Here is a 19,169-nt window from a genome sequence, read left to right on the forward strand (position 1 = left end):
TATTTAATTACGGCTAAGCCCAATAAAACAAATCTGTTAAGAAGCACTTTCATTTATGGTGATGAACAGAACTACATTCCTGGTTTTGAGCAGTCTCCTTATCACCCAGACACAAGGTACGTTGTCAAACTACCCATAAGATACAAACATATGTCTGAGCAACATTCCGTGGGAGAGAGATGAGAAGGAGGGTAGGAGGGGATAGAGGCAGTGAAATATACCATATTCAACTGTACAAATGCTTAAATCATTTTTCTTTCCAAAATTTTGCTGAGGTTTTCAATTTTAAAAATTGATTTTATTTTTATAAAACATGAGCTTATTTGAAAGTACGTACATTACTCTTACCTTGGTGCATTTAACCATCAGGTTGAGATTGTTAAATAATAGTACAAACAGAACAAGCTAAAACTTTTAGAAAATTCACCAAAAAAGGTTCTAAAACCTGATCAAACAACTGAAACTTTCCTCTTTCAAAAATATCCTTAAAAATGTCAAAAATAATGCTCAACTTTCAAATATCACCAAAAATGAGATCCTGTGGGGACAATTCATAGAATAGGTCACTTGATGCACTCTGATCAACATGCCTCCTTCAAAAGCAAAAAACAATTTCAGTCAATTGCTTTGAGACTCATTAGGCAGAGTGGAAATCAGCCACAATGTTCGTCTACAGTGACTGAGTACAATTAAAGGTGCAAAATGCTTTGTGAATTTGATATAAATGACATTCTCTTTCCATTGTTGTTACATTTCAGCACTAAAATATCCTTGCACAGTAAATACAAAGAAGTCTCAATCGCCCAGTAACTGGACATCCAGCTGGATGGAATGGAAATGTCAGTTCTCTTTTGTTGCACTAAGATGATACCAGGTACATAAGGCCTGCTGACATACAAGATAATGCCACGTTAATCATAGAATAATGTTGCCAATCACCACCACCTCTAGTAGTTCATCAGCGGGCATCACGTGCAACTTGAGGGAAGAGAAGAGAGGTTAGATAGGGTTAAAATTCTCAGAGCCAAGGACCTTTGAAAACCACTGTCAACAGGTAGAGAAATGAAAAGCAGATGTTCAGTTGGGACTACCAAAATAATCAAATTCTGCATTTCAAAGTGTCAATAATCAGGGCAATTTGCTTATACCTAAGGGAATCTTAAATCATCCTAACTATTCTACACGACTACTATTTGCATTAAACCCTGGTTAGTTCAGCCTATAGCATAATGAATTTCAGACTACTCAGTACACACCACAGGCTCGTGTTCTGTCTTAATTTCACCAGAATATCGCCACTTCCCATGCCACAGTGAATACATGACTGGGTTCTCTGGCCATGACCATTCAGTTGATGTCCGTTAATATTAAACACTGGCAAGTTCTGAAACTGAAGCAACGGCAACGCTTAGCTGATACTAATGGAATTGTGTTTTCATCTGAAATAAACAGTGTACTAAATAAAACATCACTGAATGATACAAAATGTTCTGTTCGGTTTTTATACAAACATACAAAAAGGAACTGTAGGCCATTCAGCCCTTCAAGCATGCTCCACCATTCAATACGATCATTTCTGCATATTTCTGATAACCTTTCCTCTCCAGAATCTACCTATCTCTGCTTTAAAAAAAATATTTAAATAATTGGCATCCACTGCCATTTTGAGGCAGGTGATTCCAAAAAGACAAATTCAGAAAAAGAATTCTTATCTGCCTTAAATAGGTGATTTATTTTTCAGCTATGATCCTAGTCTTAAATTCTCCTGAAGGAATTCTCCTTTCAACATCCATCCTGTCAAATTCCCTCAATCTCACGTTTCAATGAAGACACCTGACTTTTCCATACTCCAGAGAAAATGGATTAGCTGGTGTAGCCTCCCTTCAAGGCAATCTACTCATTCCAAGTATTAGTCTAGTCAACCTTCTCCAAACTGCTTTCAATGCATCAACAGCCTTCCATAAGTATAGTAAAAAGTACTGCACTCCAGATGTTGTCTCACCAATACCCTGTGCACTTGAGGTATTGTGACCCTATTCTTGCATTCAATACCCCAGACAAACATAACACTATTAGCTTTCCTGATTACTTGCTGTTCTGACACACTAACTTTTGATTCATGCACTGACACCCAGATCTCTTGGCATCACAACCTCTCACCATTGCAACGCCTTTGTTGAAATAAAAACTGCCAAAATGGGCAATTTGATACTTTCCCATACTGCATCCATTTGTGCCTCAACCTCTCTGGACCTTTGTGGGCTCCTTATGTTCTCTTTCAACTCACTTTCCTACTGTGTAATCAGATCATAATTCCCTACAATTTACAGAAATGATTTGGATGAAAAGTGTTGAAGCCCTGGCATTGGATCTTGCAGCACACTGCTTATGATGTACGGCAAGCTTCAAAGACCTACTTATTGCTATTCCGTTTCCTGTTAGCCAGGCAATCTTTTGTCCCTCGCTAATAAATTACCCCTAACACCATGAGTTTTTATTTTCCACAATAACCATTGATGTGGTACCTTATCCAAAGCCTTCTGGACATTTAAGTATAACACATCCACTGGATTCCCTCTGTCCGGAACACATTGCCAAATAAATCAAGTAAACAATTTCTCTGATAAAACCATATTGGTTCTGCTTGATTATGTTGTACATTTACAAGTAGCCTGTAATAACATCTTTAACAATAAACATTTTCTCCACAATAGATAATTAAGCTAATTGACCTGCAGTCTCCTGCTTTCTGCCTCCCCTTTTTGAATTAAAAAAGGGTTACATTAGCTTTTTTCCAACCTAAAAAGGAACCTTCCTGAATCTAATGAGTTTTGGAAAGTTAAAATTAAAGCATTAACATCTAATTATTTTAAGACCCTAGGGTGAAATCCATCAGACCTATAGTGTTGTCAACTTGCATTTTCAATAGTTTACTTGTATTATTTTCCTGGTAACTGTAGTTTTCTTCAGTTTCTTCCACCTTTTCAATTCCCGATTTACAATTTCCAGGATGCTGCTTGTATCCTTTCTAGTGAAGGTCAGTATAAAACATCTGACCAAGTTTATAGGGAATACCACCAATTGCAGTGGGTAGTTGGTTTTTCCGATGCTGAATACTATTACCAACTATGAATGAGATTGTTATATAAAACCACATTGCGGAAGCATTAAATTGCAGGAAAGTCCAACTGAACATCGATGATTAAGAACAATTAAGATTTTGTTTCAATAGAAGGGTTGACCATGCAATAAATGCACCTTGTGAGAAGCTTAAGGTATATGCTACATAAAAAGGCAAAATTATTCGTGTATTTAAAATAAACCTCAAGCCAACAGAAATTACCACATTAGTGATGTCTGCACAGCCAAATTAGATTCTAGAAAGAGTTAAATGACAATAGTATCTGCATCAATTGTCCTTTCATCCTTACTGCTCCTGCCCAAACCATCCCCAGTCTCACACCTGATACGTGTTGTCAACCCTAACTTTCCCAGCTTATTTTTCTCCATTTCGATTTATGAACTCCTTCCACCTTCCAATGCTTATTTTAAAACCTCAAAATTTTGCTCAAGGTCTATGTATCCATCCTTTCCCCATAACTGTTGCCTCTTAAAGGTCACTTCTCCCTGGAACATTCTGGAATGGCACTAGTGGTCATGTATCCCAAAACAGTGAGTGCCTTCAGTCTGGATTCTTTCCCCTTTACAAGAACAAATTCAAATTAGAACCATAAATCAAGATTTTTGCTGTGATAAAATTACTGGAACAAGGTGAGCTTGTAAAGTTTGGCTTATACCAGCAGTCAGCAAATGATGCTCAAGTTATAACTCAGGAGCCCCAATGGACTATGGTGGTCCCAGCTGCATTAACTGCAGAGGAAGACAGTGGGCGAGAAAGGTGCACAATTCACACTCCATTTTTCCTAGGCTCCCATTTTGGCCAAGTGTGTAGTTCCTGTGCCCCTCTTTCAATCACCATTTGTACAGTCTCCATACGAAGGTTATTTGTTCGTGGTATTTCTCCAGCAGGTACCAAACTGAAGATCAAATTATAATGGCTCTTCCAGTCTTGAAAGTGCATTAATTTGGGCTTGCACGTCCGAGTTGCACATTCGTCTTTTTTATGCATTGTTGCTTGTTAGTGGAGTATCAGACTCCGAACTGTTATAATGTCAGGTGAAAGTGAGAAACAACCTAAAAACTTTTGTGCACCTTCTCAGTTCATTCCACAAGCTCAAAACCCCTAATCTTCTCAAACCAAACCTTCAGTATTTTCTCAAATCACCCAACAATAGACTTCAGAGATAATGGGAACTGCAGATGCTGGAGATTCCAAGATAATAAAATGTGAGGCTGGATGAACGCAGCAGGCCAAGCAGCATCTCAGGAGCACAAAAGCTGACGTTTCGGGCCTAGACCCTTCATCAGAGAGGGGGATGGGGGGAGGGAACTGGAATAAATAGGGAGAGAGGGGGAGGCGGACCGAAGATGGAGAGTAAAGAAGATAGGTGGAGAGGGTGTGGGTGGGGAGGTAGGGAGGGGATAGGTCAGTCCAGGGAAGACGGACAGGTCAAGGAGGTGGGATGAGGTTAGTAGGTAGCTGGGAGTGCGGCTTGGGGTGGGAGGAAGGGATGGGTGAGAGGAAGAACCAGTTCATCCCCTCCCCCCACTGCACCACACAACCAGCCCAGCTCTTCCCCCCCCCACCCACTGCATCCCAAAACCAGTCCAACCTGTCTCTGCCTCCCTAACCGGTTCTTCCTCTCACCCATCCCTTCCTCCCACCCCAAGCCGCACCCCCAGCTACCTACTAACCTCATCCCACCTCCTTGACCTGTCCTTCTTCCCTGGACTGACCTATCCCCTCCCTACCTCCCCACCCACACCCTCTCCACCTATCTTCTTTACTCTCCATCTTTGGTCCGCCTCCCCCTCTCTCCCTATTTATTCCAGTTCCCTCCCCCCATCCCCCTCTCTGATGAAGGGTCTAGGCCCGAAACGTCAGCTTTTGTGTTCATCCAGCCTCACATTTTATTATCCAACAATAGACTTGTTGCCTTTCTTCCCTAACTCTATTGAGAGTCAGAGATATACTGCATGGAAATACACCCTTTGGTCCAACTTATCTATACCGAACAGATATCCTATATAAATCTAGTCCCATTTGCTAGCATTTGACCCATATCCCTCCAAATCCTTTGTATTCATAAAGCCATCTAAATGCCTTTGAAACGTTTCTGCAACAGCCTCCATCACTTCCTCTGGCAGCTGATTCCATGCATGGAATGTATGAAAATGTTGCCCCTTATAGATCTTTGTCTCACCTTAAATCTATGCCCTCAAGTTTGGGACTCTTCCCACCGAGGGAGAAGACCTTGCTTATTTACCTTATCCATGCCCCTCTTGATTTTATAAACCTCTAAGGTTATCAGCCTCCGATGCTCCAGCGAAAATAGCCCCAGACTATTCGGCCTCTCCCCATAGCTCAAACCCTCCAACCCAGGCAATATCTTTGTAAACCATTTTTCAGAATCCTTTCTGGTTTCACAACATCCTTACTATAGGAGGGAAACCAAAATTGAACACAATATTCCCCAAAGTGGCTGAACCAATGTCCTGTACAGCAGCATGACGTCCAACTCCTATACTCAATACACTGACCAATAAAGGCAAGCATACCGAACACCACCTACACTATCCTATCTAATCCACCTTCAAGGATCTATGAACCTGCTCTCCAAGGTCCCTTTGTTCAGCTACACTCCCCAGGACCTTACCATTAAGTGTACAAGTCCTGCCCTGATTTACCTTTCCAAAAGGCAGCACCTCATTTATCTAAATTGAACTCCATCTGCCACTCCTTATCCTATTGAGCCATTTGATCAAGATCCTACTGTACTCAGAGGTAACCTTGTTTGCTGTCTACTACACTGCCAAACCTATTAACCATACCTCATATATTCATATGCAGATCATTTAAATAAAATGATGTAAAGCAGTGGACCCGGCACCAACCCCTGGAGCACACCGCCGGCCACAGGCTTCCAGTCTGAAAAGCAACCCTCCTCCACCACCCTCTGTCTTCTACATTTGTGCCAGTTCTGTACCCGAATAGCTACTTCTCCTTGTATTCCTTGTGATCTAATCTTGCTAAACAGTCTATTCAATCCTCTTTGTTACTTCTTCAAAAACCTAATTAAGTTCGTGAGGCACAATTTCCATGATCAGTCCTTGCCTTTCCAAATACACAAATCCTGTCCCTCAGGATTCTCTCCAACACCTTTCACACCGATGTCAGGCTTGCAGGTCTGTAGTCTCTTGGCTTTTCCTCACCACCTCTCTTAAATAGTGGTATAACATCAGCCAATCTCCAAGCAGCTGACCTGTGGTTATCACTGTATAGGATACCCTAATGTTGAAGGTACTAATTAGTTGTAGGTCATGGCAGGAGGAAAGAAAAACTTCACTGGTTCAAACAAAGTACTTCAGAACAAGTTTATATTAAGGTTTGGCTAGATTAATTAATTTAAAGTTAACTACAGCTTCTCACATGGGCAGTAAACAGTGAGCAGTGAGAGATTTGATGCTGTTTTATAGTGACAGAGTCCATTTACTATACATGCCAAAGGAAATTAAGACACCAGCAGCACCCTCACCATTTTATTTTAATAAACATTAGTATCACCTCAACCCCAGAGATCATGTGAATGAAAAAGATGTTAATATTGTCACAGATCTTGGGAGAGGTAACTAAAACAGAAAGAAAAACAAAAAACATACTATTCCCGCTCTTCTGCTCGATGTTTTCCACGTCTCTTTCTAAAAATGTAAAAGAAAATTCTTAAAAATACACAATAAGAAAAATTCAATTTTAGAACTGGCAAGCTGATGAAAGAACTTAACTCAAAGTGGATTGATGCGATGGTTTCTCTTTCCATGCTGGTCTAACACTCTGTTGCTGCTTGCAATATTAAAGTCTAATGCAAACGTTTACCAACATTATGCATTGAAGGTAAATCTGACAACTGTAGTGTAATAGGAAGCAGCTAATTGGCCAAATAAGCACATCAGCTTCCATTTAAACATGAGGACAGTTTTCTTTTCGAAAAGTTGTTTTCATGGACAATTCTTACTCCAGCTCCAGAAGGCAATTTATAAAACAGGTCTTTTCACAATGATAATAATAAATGAGAAAAATAACGATCTCCAACATGATCCAACATGCTCCATAGCAGCGATCCAAGAGCTAGAGAGAAGGAATGCATTGTGCCACCTGGATAACTACTGGGAGACAATCACAAATCCGCGCTGCAGGTAAGCAATTTCAGAATCATTGGACAGTACAGCACGGGAGCCACTTAACCCATTAAGTCTATGGCAGCTCTTATCAAGAGAAATCCTGTATTTTCATTAGCAAATTATTTAAATAAAGATGTAATTGCCTGAGGTAATGAGTCTACCAAGAATTGAAGTATTTAGAAACTGACCACTCACCTGTTCAAAAATACCTCAGGAGGATATTTTCTGAATACTGCAGGTGGAGGCTTAACTTTTGAACATCAGTGCATTATGAAAATAAATTGGTTGCACACAATCACATGACCTGGCTTTAGTTGCAAAAATAGCATCTCAGTCAACCCATGACTCCAGCCCAACATATGGAATGATCTGGTTAAACTCAGTGCACTTAACAGAAACAAAATGCACCCCCAACACTGCATCAGAAAACTGCAATCACTTTAATGAGAAAAACAGCGAAACAAACTTTGATGGGACAGTTAATGGACAGTAGATTTCAGACTGTTGTCTTTTAGCAACTTTTAACAGAATAAAGATGAGGCAAATGAAGGCAACTTAAAGACATGAAGAAGAAAACTGAATTAGTTACTAGGTGAAGGTGGTACCTTACTGAATGTTGAGAATCAGTATTAATTTGGCATTACTAAGAACTAATTTACATGGAGCAATAAAATCTGCAACTAGATTGCATTTTACAAAATTATCAATATAGAACCACTATACAATTCAGGACACCATTTGGGGGCAGCACGGTGGCTCAATGGTTAGCACTGTTGCCTCCGTGAAAACTCAGGTTCAATTCCACCCTCAGGTGACTCTGTGGAGTTTGCACCTTCTCCCCGTGTCTATGCGGGTTTCCTCCCACAGTCCAAAGTTGTGCAGGCTAGGTGGATTGGCCATGCCAAATTGCCCAGGGGTGTGTAGATTAGGTGGGTTATAGGGGATGGGTCTGGGTGGGATGCTTTGGAGGTTTGATGTGGACTGGCTGGGCCGAACAGCCTGTTTCCACACCGCAAGGATTCTGTGATGATTCTATAAATTCTATGAGTTCACAAAAGAAATATCCAATTAGCTGTTTACAATAAATATCTAGAAGTACACTGAAGGAATTTAAAATAAAAAACTGATAAAGCATAACAGCGAAAACAGCACCTCCTGAAAAGAAGAAAAAATACCTGTATTCGAATGGATATAATCCATTGGACAAGGCAACACCACCCTGAAAACTGGGGCTGTCCATTTTTAAGTATTACATTCCAAATGCTAAATAAAACAGTTTGAAAATACGGTTTAAGTTGCCAAAGCTCTGTGCCAAGTCTACCCTTTCTTTAAAGATGAGTTCCATTGATATTTGCATTGGAAATTGGAAAAGGTACTGAATGTTAATGTAGTTTTATTATTTCCCAATTAATACTTCAGCAACCAAGTGCTGACTTCTCTGATCACAATGGTAGTAGAGGTTATGATAAACTTAGTTGATTCAAGTGTGATTACAGGTGAGGGAGGAGAGAGAAACAGAATTAGATGTATCCATGACATCTGCAGTTGTTGTTTTGACAAGAGCACATCCTTGAGGGTGACAGAGTTAAGAGGGAATTTTATTTGTAAGAAATTTTTATGGATGCAGAAGTGTACAGTTCAAAGAAAAAGGCACAAGACAAATATTGATTTTGAAGCTCCACAGTACAGGCTATTGTTTTATTTTAATCATTCACAGGATGTGGGAATTACTTATTGCCCATCCCTAAATACTAGAGATGCTGCTGGTGATCTGTCTTCTTTAACTACTAGGACCTTCACTGTGGAGGGACACCCGTAATGCTACTGAACAGGATTTCTAAGATTCCAACCCAACACTAAAGGTGATAATATATTTCCAAGGCAGGATGGTATGCATTTTAGAAGGGAACTTGCAGATGGTGGTGCTTCCGTGCATCTGCTGCCCTTGACTTTCTAGATGGTAAAGATCATCAGTTTATAGAAAGTGGTGTTGGAGGAGCCTAGAGTGCAGTGCATCTTTTAGATGCAGCTTGTGCATCAGTGATAGAGGGAATTAAGGTTTTAATCTTTTCATTTGTGGGATTTAGGCAATGCTGGATGGAATTGCATTAACTACCCATCCCTAATTGCCTATAGGACAGTTAAGAGTCAACCATACTGCTGGGGGTCTGCAGTCACATAGGCCAGACAAGGAAAGGACAATAGCTTCCTTCCCTGAAGGGCTTTACTGAATCAGCTTTTCCTGACAGTCAACAATGGCTTTATGACCATCATTAGGCTCTTTATTCCAAATTTTTATTGAATTAAATTCTATTATGGCATGCAGGATGTGAATCTGGGTTTCTAGATTATTAGTCCAATGATAATACCATTAGGGCATTGCCTCCCAAAAACACTGGAGGGAGATAACATGCCAAGATGGGTGCTAGTCAAGCCGTATACTTTGTCCTGGACAGTGTCTAGGTTCTTGAGTATTGTTGCAGCTGCACTCATTCAGGTCAATGGAAAGTTCTTCAAGCACACTCCTGACTTGCTTTGGGCAGTCAGGTAGTGAGTCACTCACCTTAAGATCATCAAGCTGCTGACTTGCTCTTGTAGCCAGAGCATATTGCTGGTTCAACTTAGCTCAACTATCCCATGCCAATGTTTATGTTTCACTCCAGCCTTTGCAAATGCAACTGCACTGGTTTGCAAATATTAGATGATTAGATAGATGACATGGCATGACAGAGAGAGATCAGCACAGCAAGGAGATTTAGATTTACCTGGCCTTCTGCTCGTTTGGCCATTGGAAAACTTAGCTTGAATCATCAGTGTACAAATAACCACAAAACGTACAAGAAATTTACATCCTTATATTGGACAATAGTCAAGGATGAACAAGGAATACAATGGTTTTTAAAAAGGTAAGAGCAATTTCTACTGCAGTCAGAGAGCGCGCTCTAGGATAAGAATGTGGAGAATGAACATAGGAACAAATTTATTAAACTAGATTTGGTAATTAATTCTACCTGGTCGCAAATTAAAGTTTGCGTTAAATCTCTTCACTAACTCAAATTCCAGAATTGTGCAGTTATTCTAAAACTGTTGCCCAATTACAATCAATGCAGACTTCATAGCCAAACTGAACACTGAAAGCAGTTTATTTCTTGGAAAGAGGTGTATAGCACAGAAACAGGACCTTCAACTCAATTGGTCCATGCCAACCAGGTTTCTGAACTAGTTCCATTTGCCTATACTTGGCTCATTTCCCTCTACACGTTTCCTTTCCATATATCTGTTAAACGTTTTAAATATTGTAATCGTACCTGCTTCTACCACTTTCTCTGACAGCTCATTCCATATACACACCACTCTCTTGTGCAAAAACGAAGTTGCCCCTTCTAAATCTTTCCTCTCACCTTACACCTATGCCATCTGGTTTTGGACTCTCCTACCGTGGAGAAAAGGACCTTGGCTATTCACCCAATATGCTCCTTACGTTTTTTTATATAAACTCCTACAAAGTTCACCCTCAATCTCCTATGCTGCAGGGGAAATGCAATGTGTCACGCGAGTTGTGACTCATCTAATTACTGAAATGTGAATTAACTTTTAAAAGGAGACAAACAAAGCTTTTGACAGAGGAGATTTGGTTTATGGCTTTAGTTGCTGGACAAACTTGATTTGGAAAAGTTGGGGCCTATGCTCTAAAGGTTGCCTACAACACGACAGCAGTTGCTTTGTTTTCCAAGTTACTTCATGCAGTGTAAATACTGCAAATTTCATTAAGACTTTCTCCTTTCTGAATAGCTAATAGACATTAGAATAAGCTGTAGAGGTAGCTCTCCCAATGATAAGACTTTTGGGAACCTGAGTATGTTCCAAAATATCAGTAATTCTAACTATCTTGTAAACCCTGAAAGCTCAATTTCCATTCAAAGGCTTAATTCTCCCTGGCTTTCCATCCAAATGGAACTACTTCCATCGCTCTATAGTGGTTACAATTCAATCTCAGAAGGAATCTTGGCAATTCATCAGAAGTTAGCCAATTTTATGCACAACTCACAGGAGGGTTTTTTTTTAAAAAATGTCACCTCCGTAGAAGCACATTGTCTAGTTTGTGCTGTGAATGTGTTTGTGATTAAGGACAGTTTTATTCTGCTATATAGCTTTGTTGTGAACCAGTTTTTCCACTTATTATAAACTAAACCTATTCTTTAAACAAGTCAAACTTGAGCTTGTTAAATAAACCTGGCAAAATACTTCTGTTCTGGATAATAAAACTACTGAAATAAAGCAACTAACCAATCTAAGTGAACTTAAAAACATTTACAATAATGGATTTTGGCCAATGCTCAGCAAACCCACTAGCAATTGAGAAGGGCCTTGTATTCAAGGAACGTATATTAGGTTTTCACAATGTGCCAATTGCTGAAAAATTGGAAGGTCCATAGTTCAAAATACTTTCAACTCAAGCTGCACCCACATTGGAGGCCAAAAGCAATGCAGCTTACTAGAAAATACCAGTCAGGTAGAATGATCATCTATGTGGTTCACTGGATTCGCATAAAAAGATCTGTGCTTAATTTAATGTTATTTGTGTGTAAACAGCAAACTGAAACTTACGTCTCAGGATGCTGCATGTTCCTAGAAACTCATATCTTGGAGTTCAATCAACCACACAGCTGAACTTTTCTTCTGAACTCAATCTACTGTGATAAAAGTAGAGGGATTTGGCATGCACAATATTTGCATATAATTCAATTGATGAAGCAGATGTGAACAGTTTCCTGAAGGGTCTAGGCCTGAAACGTCAGCTTTTGTGCTCCTGAGATGCTGCTTGGCCTGCTGTGTTCATCCAGCTTCACACTGTTATCTTGGATTCTCCAGCATCTGCAGTTCCCATTATCTCTGATCAGAATTGCAATATAGGTTTGGAATGAAAATAAGTCCGACTTGCAATACTCAATTTGAGCAATACAACAGAATCAGGTTTTGTCATTGCACCCATGTCCTACCTTACATTTGGCCAGGTATATGAACTGCTACAGTGGAGTTCACAGCAGTGGCATTTTTGAAAAAATATTAGCAACCTCACATCTGAAACAAATTCTTCATTGAAGAATGAGGAATCATCTTGGAAACAAGTTACATTGCAAACTGACTAAGACTTGCATAGGGAAAACAAGGGATTGCAAGTCACTTGTTACCTGTGCAACTATACAAAAACACCTCCAATGCTTATAAAATTCAGCCAGCTTAAGTCCATACGTTCTGCAGGACAATACCCTCAGTTCCCTAGTATGATGGTTATAGAAAAAGTCCCTCATCAGTGCAAAAGCTAAAGCTGAAACATTAGCAAACTTCAACAAAAACTGCCAAGTGGATGTCTCATCTCAACCTCCTCTGGAGTCAACATCATTACTGCTGGTGGTCTTCAGCTAATTTGAGTCACTCCACATGATAAATGAATACTCAGAAGCACTGGATACTGCAAAGCTACCAAGGAGATATGGAACGGTTTCCATATAAAACAGAATTATAAATGCAAGTTGGGAATAAGTTTCTGAACTCTAACATTCTGACAATGGCATCAAAGCACTCCAGAGCTTGCCACGTCCTTAACGCACCTGTCCCAGTTGTAGTCTCAGCTACAACACTGGGATATAAGTGACAACATGGAAAATCACCCAGGTACATGTTCACAAGAAGGGGGGCAAATCCAAACCAGCCAATTATCAACCAACCAGTCTACTCTCAAGTAATGAAAGGTATCCTCAAAAGTGCAATCAAGCAGCACCTGCCTTGCAATAGCCTGCTCTCAGTTTAGGTTCTGCCAGGGCCACTCTGCTCATGACCTCACTGCAGCCTTAGTTCAAACATGGATTAAAAAAAGCAGAATTCCAGAGGTGAGGTAAGACGAGAGCAACAGCCCTTGGCTGAGTAGCATTAAGGATTTCTAGCTAACATACAATGGGAAGTGGTGGTGGTGAGAACTCTGCTGGTTAGAGATCATACCTGGCACATAGCAAGATGGTTGTGAACACTGGATGTCAGTCATCTCAGTTCCAGGACATCTCTGGAGTACTGCCTCAAGGTGACGGTCCTGGGCCCAACCATCTTCAGCTGCTCTATCAATGATCTTCCCCATGAATTCAGAAATGGGACTTGAAGATAAGATTGCTACAGCTTTTTTTAAAAAAAAGGATATGAGGTAAGAGAGAGGGTAGAGTGCACATTGGATTCCTGGGAAATGACATGAGAAATAGCAATAAGAAACAAAGAAAAAGCAGAATGAATAGAGATAATGGGAACTTCAGATGCTGGAGAATCCAAGATAATAAAATGTGAGGCTGGATGAACACAGCAGGCCAAGCAGCATCTCAGGAGCACAAAAGCTGACGTTTCGGGCCTAGACCCTTCATCAGAGAGGGGGATGGGGTGAGGGTTCTGGAATAAATAGGGAGAGAGGGGGAGGCAGACTGAAGATGGAGAGAAAAGAAGATAGGTGGAGGGGAGAGTATAGGTGGGGAGGGGATAGGTCAGTCCAGGGAAGATGGACAGGTCAAGGAGGTGGGATGAGGTTAGTAGGTAGATGGAGGTGCGGCTTGGGGCGGGAGGAAGGGATGGGTGAGAGGAAGAACAGGTTAGGGAGGCAGAGACAGGCTGGACTGGTTTTGGGATGCAGTGGGTGGAGGGGAAGAGCTGGGCTGGTTGTGTGGTGCAGTGGGGGGAGGGGATGAACTGGGCTGGTTTTGAGATGCGGTGGGGGGGGGGGGGGGGGGGGGGGAAGAGGGGAGATTTTGAAGCTGGTGAAGTATATTGATACCATTGGGCTGCAGGGTTCCCAAGTGGAATATGAGTTGCTGTTCCTGCATCCTTCGGGTGGCATCATTGTGGCACTGCAGGAGGCCCATGATGGACATGTCATCTAAAGAATGGGAGGGGGAGTGGAAATGGTTTGCAACTGGGAGGTGCAGTTGTTTATTGCGAACAGAGTGGAGGTGTTCTGCAAAGCGGTCCCCAAGCCTCCGCTTGGTTTCCCCAATGTAGAGGGAGCCAGACCGGGTACAATGGATGCAGTATACCACATTGGCAGATGGGCAGGTGAACCTCTGCTTAATATGGAAAGTCATCTTGGGGCCTGGGATAGGGGTGAGGGCCTCCTACCTTCCCTCGACCTCTTCATCTCCAACTGCCGTCGAGACATTAACCGCCTCAACCTCTCCACCCCTCTCACCCACTCCAACTTCTCCCCGCAGAACGGGCAGCCCTCCGCTCCAACCCCAATCTCATCATCAAACCCGCAGACAAGGGTGGCACAGTGGTAGTATGGCGCACTGACTTCTACATCGCCGAGGCCAAACGCCAACTCTCCGACACCACCTCCTACCGCCCCCTTGATCATGACCCCACCCCCGAGCACCGAACCATCATCTCCAACACCATTCATGACCTCATCACCTCAGGGGACCTCCCACCCTCAGCCTCCAACCTCATTGTTCCCAACCCCGCACGGCCCGTTTCTATCTCCTTCCCAAAATCCACAAACCTGCCTGCCCTGGTCGACCCATTGTCTCAGCCTGTTCCTGCCACAAACTCATCGCCACCTATCTGGACTCCATTTTCTCCCCTTTGGTCCAGGAACTCCCTACCTACGTCTGTGACTGCACCCACGCCCTCCACCTCCTCCAGGACTTCCAATTCCCTGGCCCCCAACACCTTGTTTTCACCATGGACATCCAGTCCCTATACACCTGTATTCCGCATGCAGATGGCCTCAAGGCCCTCCGCTTCTTCTTGTCCTGCAGGCCCGACCAGTCCCCCTCCACCGACACCCTCATCCGCCTGGCCAAACTCGTCCTCACCCTCAACTTCTCTTTCGATTCCTCCCACTTCCTACAGACGAAGAGGGCGGCCATGGGCACCCGCATGGGCCCCAGCTATGCCTGCCTCTTTGTAGTTTATGTGGAACAGTCCCTCTTCCGCACCTACACAGGCCCCAAACCCCACCTCTTCCTCCGTTACATTGATGACTGTATCAGTGCCACCTCTTGCTCCCAGAGGAGCTCGAACATTTCATCCACTTCAACACCTTCCACCCCAACCTTCAGTTCACCTGGGCCATCTCCAGCACATCCCTCACCTTCCAGGACCTCTCAGTCTCCATCTCAGGCAACCAGCTTGTAACTGATGTCCATTTCATGCCCACCAACTCCCACAGCTACCTAGAATACATCTCCTCCCACCCACCCTCCTGCAAAAATTCCATCCCCTATTCCCAATTCCTCCGCCACATCTGCTCCCACGATGAGGCATTCCACTCCCGTACATCCCAGATATCCAAGTTCTTCAAGGACCGCAACGTTTCCCCCCCCACAGTGGTCGAGAATGCCCTTGACCGCGTCTCCCACATTTCCCGCAACACATCCATCACACCCCGCCCCCGCCATAACCGCCCTAAGAGGATCCCCCTTGTGCGCACACACCACCCCACCAACCTCCGGATACAACGCATCATCCTCCGACACTTCTGCCATCTACAATCCGACCCCACCACCCAAGACATTTTTCCATCCCCACCCCTGTCTGCTTTCCGGAGAGACCACTCTCTCCGTGACTCCCTTGTTCGCTCCACACTGCCCTCCAACCCCACCACACCCGGCACCTTCCCCTGCAACCGCAGGAAATGCTACACTTGCCCCCACACCTCCTCCCTCACCCCTATCCCAGGCCCCAAGATGACTTTCCATATTAAGCAGAGGTCACCTGCACATCTGCCAATGTGGTATACTGCATCCATTGTACCTGGTGTGGCTTCCTCTACATTGGGGAAACCAAGCGGAGGCTTGGGGACCGCTTTGCAGAACACCTCCACTCTGTTCGCAATAAACAACTGCACCTCCCAGTCGCAAACCATTTCCACTCCCCCTCCCATTCTTTAGATGATATGTCCATCATGGGCCTCCTGCAGTGCCACAATGATGCCACCCGAAGGATGCAGGAACAGCAACTCATATTCCGCTTGGGAACCCTGCAGTCCAAGGGTATCAATGTGGACTTCACCAGCTTCAAAATCTCCCCTTCTCCCACCGCATCTCAAAACCAGCCCAGTTCATCCCCTCCCCCCACTGCACCACACAACCAGCCCAGCTCTTCCCCTCCACCCACTGCATCCCAAAACCAGCCCAGCCTGTCTCTGCCTCCCTAACCTGTTCTTCCTCTCACCCATCCCTTCCTCCCACCCCAAGCCACACCTCCATCTCCTACCTACTAACCTCATCCCACCTCCTTGACCTGTCCGTCTTCCCTGGACTGACCTATCCCCTTCCTACCTCCCCACCTATACTCTCCTCTGCACCTATCATCTTTTCTCTCCATCTACGGTCCACCTTCCCCCCTCTCCCTATTTATTCCAGAACGCTCACCCCATCCCCCTCTCTGATGAAGGGTCTAGGCCCGAAACACCAGCTTTTGTGCTCCTGAGATGCTGCTTGGCCTGCTGTGTTCATCCAGCTCCACACTTTATTATCTTAGCAGAATGAATAGATAATTTGTATCAATTTTCTGCAGAAAACACCAGCAGCAGGCCAGAGGTAAATGTAGAGATCATCACCAAGGAGAAGGTACTGGGGAAGCTGAAAAGTTTGAGAATGGATAAATCACCCAAACCAGATTGCCATTCAAGGATAGCACCATCACTAGATCCCCGACGATAACCACGTCGGGGCTACCACTGACCAAAAACTGAACTGGATTAGCCATGTAAATAGTGGCTATGAATAGATCAGAAGTTAGGCATTCTGCAGTGAGAAGGGTTAGGGTTAAGGTTAAGGTTAAGTTACCCCAATTCCTAGCCTTCTTAATCCTCAAAGCCAGTTACAAAGCATGAGTCAGGAGTACCATGGAATACTCCACCATTTGTCTGGAAGAGTGCAGCTCCAACAACCCTCAAGAAGCCTGAACCCGTCAAGGGGTAAACATCCCATTTAATTGACATTTACAAACATTCACTCCCACCACCACTGATGCTCAGTAGCATTTAAGAGACCAGTTCAGAAATTCAATTCCTTAGACAGTGTCTTCCAACCCATGAACACTTTCATAGAAGAATAGCAGCAGATACACTGGAACCATCTGCAAGTTCCCATCCAAGCCACTCACCACCCAGAACTGTAACAGTTCAAGGTGGCAGCTAATCACCTTCAAAGACAACTAAGGATGGACAATAAACGCTGCATGAGCCAGAGATTCTCACACAAAACAAACTCCTCCATTCATGTTAACATCTTCAACACCATCAGCCTTATTCTATTAGGTAGTCTAACGTGTGTACCCCAGAAAATGCCTGAGGACTATACGAAATAGAAACAGGATAGGCTGCTCGGCCCCTTAAAACTGCTCTGCCATTCAGTAGGATCATGGCTGATCTGGCATCCACGTCCACTTTTCTTTCCTTGTAAACTCCAATTCCTCTGAATCAAGAATATATCTCAGCCTTAAATATGCAGAAGGACTCTGCTCCCAGTGCTCTGTGGCAAGGGGTTTATAGACTCTCAGCACAGAAACAGGCTCTTCAGCCCAACTTATCCACAGCAATCAGGTTTCCTAAACCGAATTAGTCCCACTTGCCTGCATTTGGTCCACAAGCCTATCCTATTCATATACATGTTGAAACATACGAAGATAGGAGCAGGTGGCCATTCGACCCAGCTCCTCCAGCCATCACGATCATGGCTGATTGTCCAACTCAACAGCCTAATATTGCTTTCTCCCCATAAGCTTTGATCTCATTTCTGTCCCCGTGCTATAGCTAGCCACCTTTTAAATACATTCATTGTTTTGTCATCAGCTACTTCCTGTGGTAACGAATTCCACAGGCTCACCACTCTTTGGCTAACAAAATCAGAATCACAGAATCCCTACAGTATGGAAACAGGCTCTTCGGTTCAAGAAGTCCACACCGACCCAGAGGATGCCATCCAGATCTGTCCCCTTACAACACACTTAATTTACACATCCCTGAACACTGGGCAATTTGGCACGGCCAATCCACTGAGCCCGCATATCTTTGGAAAGTGGCAGGAAGCCAGAGGAAACTCATGCAGACACTGGGAGAGTGTGCAAACTCCGCAGTTACCCAAGGGTGGGAAAATCGAACCAGGTCCCTGGTACTGAGGTAGCAGAGGTAACCACTGACTTGCCTTATGTCTCATCGCCGTCCTAAATGGTCTAACCAGAATCCACAGACGAGAGGATTGGTTCTGGACACATCCACATTTGTCAGAATTGCAGCAAAAACAAACAAACAGTCAGTTGGTCAATCTCTCATCTGTCCCGCCATCAGCCTGATAAACCTTTGCTGATCTCAAGAGAAAATTGTCTCCAAATGTCTTTTAAGTTTTGCAATTTTACCCTCCTAGTTCCTTTGGCAGCTCACTTTATACACATATCAAAGTTGCACCTTAGGTCCCTTTTAAATCTTTCCCTTCAACTTAAACCTATGCCCTGTAGCTTCGGACTGCCCTACCATGGGAAAAATTCTCGGTAGTAGTTATCAACTGTACACTTTCACTTACCACTTTGTTAGGCCACTGGCATGTGAAAGTGATCACTTACAATAGAAGATAATATGTATCTGTCGATGGTTTCCAAAGACTCCTTACTTTTGAGAAGTTTCTCCTCACTTTAGTCTTAAATTTGTGCCCCTTTATTCTGAGCCTGTCTCCTCTATTCCTAGACTTGCATGAAGGGAAACATCTGAGCATTTACCCTGCTAATCCCCTTAAGAATCTTAAATGTTTCAATGAGATCACCTCTTCTAAATTCCAATCAGTAGAGTCCCAACCTGTTTAACCTTTGCTTGCAAGGCAAGCACCCCATACCAG

At 43.3% G+C, this 19,169-nt stretch overlaps 1 protein-coding gene across 5 annotated transcripts in view; it reads right to left on the bottom strand.

Annotated features, from left to right (window-relative positions):
• LOC125452287 (CSC1-like protein 2) overlaps positions 1-19,169 on the bottom strand; it is a 215,780-nt gene that overhangs the window by 107,430 nt on the left and 89,181 nt on the right. For 4 of the 5 annotated variants that reach the window (XM_048530516.2, XM_048530519.2, XM_048530515.2 and 1 more), the window contains one exon: positions 6,781-6,819. The exons of the other annotated variant lie outside the window; for it this stretch is intronic. In XM_048530516.2, coding sequence (XP_048386473.1) covers positions 6,781-6,819 — 39 coding nt within the window. The remainder of the gene's footprint in view (positions 1-6,780; positions 6,820-19,169) is intronic. 5 annotated transcript variants of the gene reach the window in all.

Source organism: Stegostoma tigrinum, chromosome 4 (genome assembly GCF_030684315.1).
Source record: "Stegostoma tigrinum isolate sSteTig4 chromosome 4, sSteTig4.hap1, whole genome shotgun sequence".
Taxonomy (NCBI): Eukaryota; Metazoa; Chordata; class Chondrichthyes; order Orectolobiformes; family Stegostomatidae; genus Stegostoma; species Stegostoma tigrinum.